General features: G+C 46.4%; 1 protein-coding gene across 14 annotated transcripts in view; it reads right to left on the reverse strand.

Moving 5' to 3' along the window:
• Ebf3 (EBF transcription factor 3) overlaps positions 1–10000 on the reverse strand; it is a 120266-nt gene that overhangs the window by 36321 nt on the left and 73945 nt on the right. For 9 of the 14 annotated variants that reach the window (XM_016006094.3, XM_016006091.3, XM_016006088.3 and 6 more), the window contains exons 7-8: positions 4424–4505; positions 672–816 (exon numbers count right to left, since the gene is read on the reverse strand). In XM_016006094.3, coding sequence (XP_015861580.1) covers positions 672–816; positions 4424–4505 — 227 coding nt within the window. The remainder of the gene's footprint in view (positions 1–671; positions 817–4423; positions 4506–10000) is intronic. The other 5 variants (XM_016006090.3, XM_006987569.3, XM_016006093.3 and 2 more) reach the window with 1 other exon arrangement.

Here is a 10000-nt window from a genome sequence, read left to right on the forward strand (position 1 = left end):
TCTGAGCAAGCAGGAAGAAGGAGAGGTCGGAGGGGCTTATGGCCTAGTGTTTCTTGATTCTGCCTACTTGTCTCACTGAAATTCTCTTAACAAACAATACAGACTCGATCACCTGGAAGTATCTTTTTAAAGACTCGTTTTATGTTTTCTTTTCTTTCTTTTTTTTTTTTTTTTTTTACTCACCCCTCTGTCCCACCCCATCCCCCACTCTCTCATATGGGTGTGGACACGAGCACACACATAGACAGGGACGCTTGCCAAGGATAGGAAATGGTCCACACAGTCCCCCCTCTGGGCTAGCCGCGCCAGGAAGCAGCCAGCCATGGAAGCATGCACAGAGAGTCTGGGGTGAGTTTCTGGATGGGCACTTCTAACAAGCGAAATGAAACCGACCAATGAAAACCGTGAGCAAAAGAAAGTGGAGAAACAAACCGATAACATGAAAGCCTTGGCAGGTAAGATGGACATGAAGACCAAGCAGACCACAACAGGGAGAGGAGGAAGAGGCCTGGCCTCTCTCCACCTGAGGGAAGCTAGCCCTGCCCCAAGGGGCTGAGGCAGTGTGGTCTCCTGGTGAGAGCAACTCCATGTGAATTAACATAAAGGATGGTACAAAGGAAAAAGAAGCATTGCAAATAAAAAAAAAAAAAATACATGTAGCATGTGCCTACCATTTTCCAGATAAGAAGGGGCCGTACCTTCTGACGGGTCTAGGCGGCGGGCCCGCCTCCCGTGTTTGGAATTGTTGTGCACAAACATGTTGTCAGATACGGCCAGCACATGGCCGTCCACGTTGACTGTTGTCGATACAACGACCTGTGAAGACGAAGTGGATTTGAAAATGGAGTTGGCACAGGAAAGCACAGGCGGGCGCCGTGCGAGCGAGATAAAAGCCAGCTCAGAGACTGCGCTGAGGAGACTCCACTCACTCTGGAAACTCGCCACTGACTGAAGTGCATTCACAGTTTTTTTTTTTTTTTTTTTTTTGGCTAATGGGGGTGGGTTGTTTTGTTTTGTTTTGACTCAAGATTGCTTCTTTTCAAAAAAAAAAAAAAAAACCTGCTCCACTAATTAGGGTTTAATCTCTTATTATGCTAACAAGTGGATTCAATTCAGAGAAATATTCTCCTAGCCATTAGCTTCCGAAATACCCCTCTAGCCACTCATTTGAAAGCCTCTGTTTTGATTGATCTGCTCAGATATTGATTAGATAGTTTATCTAATTTAAATTAGTTCACTTGAGAATAGCCTCTCTTGAAGACCTAAGAGGGGGGATTCAATTGTCCCCCCCCAAAAAAGCTTCCTAAAATCAGGGTTCTGGCTGCTACCCCAGCTATCCCTGTTCTACCAGCAGATGATCCCTGGGTCAACTGTACAATTACGTTTAATGTCTGAGAATGAAGTTCTTTGCACCTGAAAAAAACAAATTGAATTTGAATTGTGGAAGTGTTTTTTTCAGTCCAGGAAGAGGAATCTTTCTCAAGTTCATGGGGAAGGGTGGCAAGGGCCCAGGAGAGGCTAAGAGCATGTCCAAGGAGAGAGGGCAAAACAGGCTTCTTGACTGCCTCATGGGAGGAGAAAATGAAGCCACCATACAAAGAGGCCACCTTCCTGATGCCAACTGTCCTCTTCTCAGTGAGCTCACAGGAGGCACACACTGCAGCAGACCCAGGCAACAGCCAAGGGTGGCCTGGCTGTCCTGTTTCTAAAACAGTTGTGGCAGTATGGTCCACTGCTTTCCAGAGGACCTGGAAATCAAGGAGCTCAGCCTAGACTTAATGTGGGACTGGAGCCTGGATTTGACATAAAGGATGCCTGGCTCCAGCACTCCTAGAGCCCCACACAGCCAGGTCCTGGGGCCAGCTCCTCCTGAGAACGCTGGGCAGGGGAGAGGGGAGCGAAGACTGCCAGAGAAACTGGAGGTGACAAGCCAATGCCACCAAGGCCACAGCAAGCCTTGGTGAGCAGTAACCATCAGTAAGTCTCCTTCAGACACGAGAATACATAGCACCAAATATGTTTATGAAAGGGGAAACTGAGGCAAGGAACCCAGGGCAAGCCACTGCAAGGATCTTTTATAAACCTGAAATGGCACTAAGAGAAAGCCTATTAATAAAATAAATAAAATAAATTGATTTTTAACTGATGAGAGATAAATAAATAAATAAATAAATAAATAAATAAATAAATAAATAGTATTTTTGCCAGGCACAGTGGTACATGCCTATAATCCTAGCACTTAGGAAGCAAAAGCAAGAAAATAGTAAGTTTGAGGCCAGCCTGGGCTACATAGCCAGACTCTGTCTCAAAACACACACACACACACACACACACACACACACACACACACGAACAAGTAAGTAAAAAGTATGTTAGGTATAAAAGAGAATGCAAAGCTACAAGCTTATATAAGAATATGTTTTTAAAGAACGGACTTTTAAAACCTCAAACCCCATAGGATCATGGTGCAGGGACATGGTATTATAGACACCCTCAGCAACTGGGGCAGTGTTCTCGAATTCTTTCCTCCTTGTGTCTGCCAGGATAACCTGGTCTCAGTAACATCAGACTGTCTGAACTGAGAATACAGTCAGTACATGTTCTGAAGATCTGGCATTGTCTCGGATGCCCCTAGTACCACTATGGTGTCACCTGTGGCCTAGCAATCTCCTTCCCCAGGGGACACAGAGGCTGCTCCTGTTTGCCAAGATCTTCCTGGGCTCCACCTGTATGTATACCCTGCCCTGAGCAGTAAAAGAACTTCTAGGAACACATGATCTGGGTATGGTACAGAGACCTGGCCAGTGTCGAGGCATAGACTTGATGAGCGTATGTTAAAAAGACATAGGAAAAGGTAAAAAATAAAAAGGTTCAAAGGTACCGTCTATGCTCTGCCATCTATACAAAAACTAGTCACGAGGGGAAAGAGAGAAAACAGACGACACAGTGCGCAGTTGAGAATGGGCCAACCCTGCAAATGCACCCATCGGAAGACACGGAAAGCGCGGCACTGTTGCAAGCATCAGGTGTGCCATGATGTGCAGAAGTCCAGGTAACCTTGTGAGAGGCGGGGGAGTAAAGTTACCGAGTCACTGTGGTCTCACAACGCATGGTGAGATCAACTGTGATGGATGATGCCATGCTCCATCATTGGTGAGACAAACAGAACCCTGCTACTCAGTCTGGTGGGACCTCCTCTGTCTAGACGGACCAATTTTACCCATGTTTTGTGGTCTCTTGTGTATAAAAAAAAAAAAAGTGGAGCTAGTCCAGTATTTTACAAGAGATGCTATCCCCAGGTCATGAAAGCCAGTATGGGTAAACAGGGATCTGCTTCCCTGAAGAGCCATGAAGGCAAAAGATGGATATCACATACTTCCCTGAAGAACACACAGAACCCTACAAATACTGTGAGCTACTTGACCAACAAAGTTGACATCCCAAATAAGATTCCCTCAGTAATCTAGGATTCATTTCCATTTGGTGCTTGGTTCTTCTAATTTTACAATGAAAATCTGCTAGACGGTCTATCTCGTGCCCATGACCCTGACAGAGACTTCTGATCACCCATAAAGAAATATGGATGCTGTCAGAGCTGGTCCTTGAAGCCAACAAGCAATGCTCTCCCTTGTAGACCAAGTCCTCATTGCAAATGGGCATGTGCAAGCCTAGATCCCGAACAGACCTGTAGTAGCTGGACTACTACTGAATGGAGGAAGTCAGACACCTTGGACCTTGGAGGGTAGGGAAATGTGTAGAGGCCTGTGCTAAGCAGGGGCAGACCCTTTACGAGGATGCTCTAGACACCAAGCATTCTAGAGAGTTTACATTATGGTTCTTTTCTTACTCGTCATCCCCATACACAATGACAATCAATCAACTGGCCATTTGATCCCTAAAAATGTGCATCTTCAGCCTGGCCAAGCTTTCAGAGCTGATGATGTCAGGAGGCTGTGGGAAACATGATCATCTTGTCTTCCCTGTCCCTGCACAGAGTCATACATCTGGCATAGTGAAAACACTAGCTCATTTAAAAAGCATTTTATTTGTCTATTTTCTGAATTATTTATTTAATTTTATGTGGCTATGTATGTGCCTGAGTCTAGTAGATGGACCCCACAGGAGCAGATGCCCTTGGAGGGCAGAAGAGGTATCAAATCCCCTGGAACTGGAGTTAGAGATGGTTGTGAACCTCTAGGTGGATACTGAGAACTGAACCCAAGAGCAGGAAACATTCTTAACCACCGAGCCATCTCTCCAGCAGCCCCTCATTGGCCTATTTTTATCAAACAAATCAAGTTCCATGTGTTGCTAGCCTTGGGGAATGAAAGAGCTTTCTGAACAACGGAGACCTCTGAAAGTTGCGCAGAACAGGCAGGTGGAACTGGGGGTGGGGGTGGGGTGAGGTGGGGGGGCTGCATACCTGGAACCTCCGCATGTCCCGAGGGTTGCCTGCATTCTTCAGGCAGTTCTGATTGCACTTGAGGAAGAACTTTAGAAAGAATCTACAAAGACACAAACAAAGGATAGTTAGAGTCAGCCCACAAGAGACAACCTAAAAAAAAAAGACGTGCACAGTAGTAACAGAAGAGGCCCCACAACTGTGCTGGCGGCCCTGTAGGGGGCGATGCTGAGTGCAGCCGTGGGATTGGCAGACAGAGGCTCCTGGCCTCTGTTCTGAGTGGCACGACAGATTCCCAAGGTTTATAACGGTGTCTTTCCGAGGGATCTCATCTTACAAGGATCTTTGCATTAACTATTAGCCTTTAGAGAGACACCCACTCCAGACAGAGACGCCTGCATCAGCCAATGAAGATGCAGAATGTCTAGTAAAATCTGAATTTTGGATAAGCAACGATTGACTTTTAGAATAGGGGTGTCTTAAGGTGAATCTATGTAAAAATATCAAAGTTGAAATTCTATTGACTGTGCTACATTTATCTGGAAACCCCAATTTCCAGCGTTTATCTTGCTAAAGCAAATACACTATCAAAGACCAAGTTTTAAAGTCACAGTAGGGGTGTGGGAGCACTCAAAATGCATTATATACACGTATAAAATAGTCAAAGACTAAATTTAATATTAAAAAAAAGAAAATAGTTACAATAGGCTTAACCTTCAAGAAAGGACCGGGTGTGGGGCTACCATGATTTCTGTGAATGATCTCTGTGTTTTTAAGGGACTAGCTGGTGGTTTCGGGTGTTTTCACACACAGTCTTGCTCAGACAGAGTACAGGAGCAACAAGCCCCAGCCCTGGTGGGAGTGAAGAGGTCAAACATGGAAACCAGCTTCACCTCCCATTGGACCTGGCCTTGTATGCAGCAGGAAGAGTCAGGAGTCCTGACTGTGTGTTGAGAGGCTCTGACAAAAACATCATCATCCAGCCTTCCCCACTCCTGCACAAACAGATGTGCTGCCTTAGTATGAACAGGTAAACACTACACAGCACGGATGCGAGACACTAGCTCATGGATCTTGTCGCTGCACTTTCTCTGTCTCTACTTGCAAAGGCCACATCCATAGTGAGTGGAAGGCGGATTCCCCGCCAATACATCGCCACTGTGGCTAAGGGCCTGTGCAGCAAGGCTACATAAAATACCTACTCGCTTTTCTCCCCAAACGTCGCCTGTCTTATTTGGAAGTGATTGATTTTTTTTTTATGGTACTTTATAAAATTTCCTGGAATTCGGTTCTTCGTTAGCGATTACAATATGAGAAAATAAAAGACTCCATGGAGTAGGACTTGTCTTCCCAGCACATCCTGGAAGACCCAAGGAGGGTAGAAGAGGATCCCTTTGATGAGGCTAAGAATGGTGGCCATTCAATTAAATTTTCTTACATACCATGAGTCCTTGCTACTTTGGGCCAGAATTTACATCTTTTATTAACTCGCCTCACCTATACACTTAGCTCACAATGCCTCTTAACACCATCTGCCATCAGCCAGAGCAAGTCACTTGATATTCCACCCACCAATTTTTCCTAACAACCACTGTGCAATTAAACTCCACACGTTCTGCAGCGAGGTAAATTAGACGCACCTGCGGCCACACTGCATTTGAACTGCATCAGAAAGGGCCTAACAAGGTGAGGGCGCCACAAAGTTATCGTCCTGTCAGGCAATTAGGTTTTCACTTCAGGGACAGCCACACGGTGCAATTATGCCCCACATTACCACCCGGCTAATCTTCTGAGCAGGCGCCAGAGAGAAGCTGCTCATCCGCAAAGGTACCTACGAGGAGCTGGTGTCTGTCGGGGGCTTTTTTTTTTTTTTTTTTTTTGTAAAATGAAAGATGTCTTCCCCCTCCTGAGGAGGTTGTTCTAAATTCCTCGATGTCTGTTTAGCCAGCTTGGCCCTCTTACCTCCAAGATAGCATAGCAGATTTTAAAGAGATCCTAAGCAGCCCTGCGCATTCTGGGACTTTAACTATCATCAGTTTAGAAACCAGAAGAGCAAAACTGGGTGGTGGATGCCACAAGCACACTGTGCCCTGTCGGGGGTCGCTGGGAGCAGAAGCGGGCACAGACATCATGCACACATGTTCATGCTTGCTCGCTCTCTTGCACGTGGCAATCACAGCTCTTCTTCTATGCAGAGCGTGTGATGGCAGTGGCCGTGGGTACGTGAGACAGGTCTACTGGGAACAACCCCTATGCAGAACAGGATCCTTTCCACGCTCCCAGGCTCCAGTGACACAAAGTACACCCCAAGCTGGTCCCACCTTGCCAGGCCGGAGGGAAAACTCTGTGTACAAGAAGTGCTTCTTTCACCCCTGGTTTTGCTTCTGTTTAATTCTAGAATGCAATCAAGGATTCATAGGTGGGAAATGCAGCCCAGTCAAGGCGAGCTTGCAGACACGGCGCACTGTTGCGTGGGAGTGGACGCGCTCCACGAGGTGCGCTGTTGCAGTGTTTGGGAAAGGGGTGAGAAAACCGAATGCCCACGCATGACGTCCAATGGTAATTCCCACATCCTTTACTCAATTACCCTTTAATTGGCTGTTTCCTAAGAAATATCTGACAACCACTTTACATATCTCACTTGCAGAGTCTGGTACACAAAGGATTTAATACTCCTGTTATGAAAGGAAAAATCCTTCCTATGTCAGAAAAATCTTTGGCTTTAGCACCAATAAACTCTTTATTATTGCTAAATGTGGATTTGCTGCTTGATCGCGAAGAGGCGATAAAAATTCTAACCTGTCATTAGTACATTATGCTTAATTGTGTACAGTGTGTTTCCCTGGCATCTGCTGGCCCAACGTCAAAATGACCGTTATGTGCACTAATTCCCTGACCCCATCTTTATTTCCCTAAAGACTCATCATCTTTCACAGTAGGTACCAGAGTAAATCAAGCTTGAAATATAGGCTTTATTTACTTGTTTCTTAGAGGCAGAAGGGGAGACAGTAGCTAAAGACAAACTGTTCCACACCACACTATCCCCAGGAATATTCTACTTGGAAACATCATGAAAAATTCCAGAAAGTTCTCGGGCAGAAAGTAAGATGCCATCACTGTGGAAATAGACTTTCCTCAGTGTTGCATGGATTAGGACAGATGCCACGATGCTATTCTCGTTCATTCTTGGGAGGGCTGGTTCACTCTCCTAATGCCTGAGATCCCCATGATGACGGGCGGGGAACATAAGGACACAGCAAAGCCTTTGCCTGGAAGGACCGTCGTCGGCCTAGCCCAAGAGCTTGAGTTGAAGTTGAAAATCCCCTCCTGATGGGACAATTATCCCCCTGCTGTAGAAGGGTGTGGTCCACAGCGCCCAATGAGGAGAGCTCAGAGTTTTGTTTTGAGGGTGTTGAATCAGAGACCCAACAAACAAGTCCAGTGTCAACAGGACTGCAGAGGAATAAAGTTGCCTCAGGAGAGGCTAGAACAAGTAATGGGACCTCCCGTTTCCACCAGAGCCCAACATGGGTATCCCAGGATAAGGGGCACACAGAGGCCCCACCACAGTAACCAATTTCAAAGTCGGCTCCATCTCTGTGTGTTTAAGCTATGAATTAGTTCATTTATATTTACTTTTATGAAGCTGATTAACCGAAGCTTCTCTATCTGATGAAAATCATTTTAATTGTAGTGTTAGGCTCCTGTGTAATATCCATTACATTATGAACTGTTTAAATTCTACATGGGTATTGTGTAAATTGGCCCTTTGTGAGCTAGCAGGCAATTAGGACCAAACAGCTCTCCTCTAAACGGCTACAGAACTTTGTGGTGGTGTTCAGGACAATCAGAGACAAAGGAGGCTGTTTAATTGTAATTTAATGGAATATCAAGGAGTCCGTGGCATTAGACGCTGGCAACAGAGAGCAGGAGAGAAAAATTAACTGCAATTATGTTTGATTAAAGCTATCCTTCTCAATAATCAGCAGTCCTGACAGGCCATGGGGCTCTCGTGGGCTCCAGGATGGCAAAAGGTGTTGAGCAATATTAGGGCCAATAAAGGGGATATTAGCATAGCTAATTACAGCCCTGCAAAACCTGTAAAGGGGGCCTCTGTGTATTGTAATGTGGGAAATAATTGGCCAAGGCCGTTATCAATTACATAAGGAATGAATTTGGTTTGTCAGAGAAAAGCTGATGAGTTGCCTCTCATCTGACACCAGTCCTTCCTTCACGTTTCCAGGCGGCTCCGAACTCACCCACGTCCATCAAGAGCCGGCTTACCAGTGGCCAAGTCACTGATAAAATCGGCCTGCCAGCAAGGGTTAGGTAATTAATACCACTCACCTCCCTACCCCCCCATCTCCCCCCCACACACACACGCTGATGTTCTTACCCAACTGAAGCCACTAATCATACAGTAATGATTTCTTTCCCTCTGGTCAAAGGAAAAATAGATCGGCTCCGTAGAAATGTGGCGGGCTTTGAGGGTGTACCCTGGTGACTGAGGGGAACGGGGGAACTTGGAAGAGGTCTCACTGAGAGCCCCTTCAAGCACCTTCAAGCACCTGTGACTAGGGTTTATTTGAAGAGTTCAGGTCCTCTGAAGCTCTGCAGTCCTCTATGGGGACTTTTAGTTAGTTAGTTACGGGGACTTTTATTTAGTTAGTTTGGGGTTGTCAAAGAATAGACTGTTCCAAAGGAATCTGAAAATGTGTGTGAGCAACAGAGCACTGGATGGCCCCACCCCAGATGTCCTTGTGAAAGACATGTAGTCAAGCTGAGCAGTCCAAAGTGCTCTGGCCTCTCAAAAGGCTAAGTAGCTGAACTCCAAGAAAAGAGCTCTGGCTTCTCAGGATCCCTCCTCCACCTGGTTCCAGCCTGTTGCTAGAGGCACAGCCTTCTAGCCCATAGCCATGTGCAACCTGGGAAACTGGAGGCCAGGAGGAAAACTATAGGTGCTTTTTTATGGGATGGGTGGGGCTGGCTCACTCTTAGCTGTTAAGTCTGAGCCCTTGATGAGCAAGAAAGACACTTGGGTGATGATGGGTAGAGCTCCAGTCCATCATCCCAAAGCCCAAAGCAGTCCTGCGTAAGTCAGGGTGTAACAACACTGTGTGGGCTTCAGGGAGGGACACACCCAGCCATTGCCGATGGTCCCCCAGAGTTAGTTAGTACTCTTTTAACACATAATAGCCCGAGTGAGTTAAATGGATAGTACTGACAATCCACCAGAAAACACAGCTTCAAAGGCAACAGACATTGCGGTGCCAGGTGCTGGAGTGGGTAGGAGGGTGAGGAGCAACTGCTTCTGGGGTTGCAAAGTTTCCTCTTGGGGTGAAGAGAGCTTTCTAAGCTAGAGAGAGGTACTGGCCCTGCAACCTCAGGAGTGTGCCAAGTGCTACTGAACTGTTCACTTCCCAAACGGTTAACACTGTGTCATGTCCATTTCACTTCACAAGTCCCCGCCCCAGAGGAGCCCTCTCACAAGCATGAGAGGGGCGGTGCTGAGGCCGCTGAGATGGAGGCGGCTGTGACCCTTACCTGCCACTGAAATGAAATAGTTAAGAGTCAAATGAAAAGATAGAGCCTTTGAGA

Source organism: Peromyscus maniculatus, chromosome 1 (assembly GCF_049852395.1).
Source record: "Peromyscus maniculatus bairdii isolate BWxNUB_F1_BW_parent chromosome 1, HU_Pman_BW_mat_3.1, whole genome shotgun sequence".
Taxonomy (NCBI): Eukaryota; Metazoa; Chordata; class Mammalia; order Rodentia; family Cricetidae; genus Peromyscus; species Peromyscus maniculatus.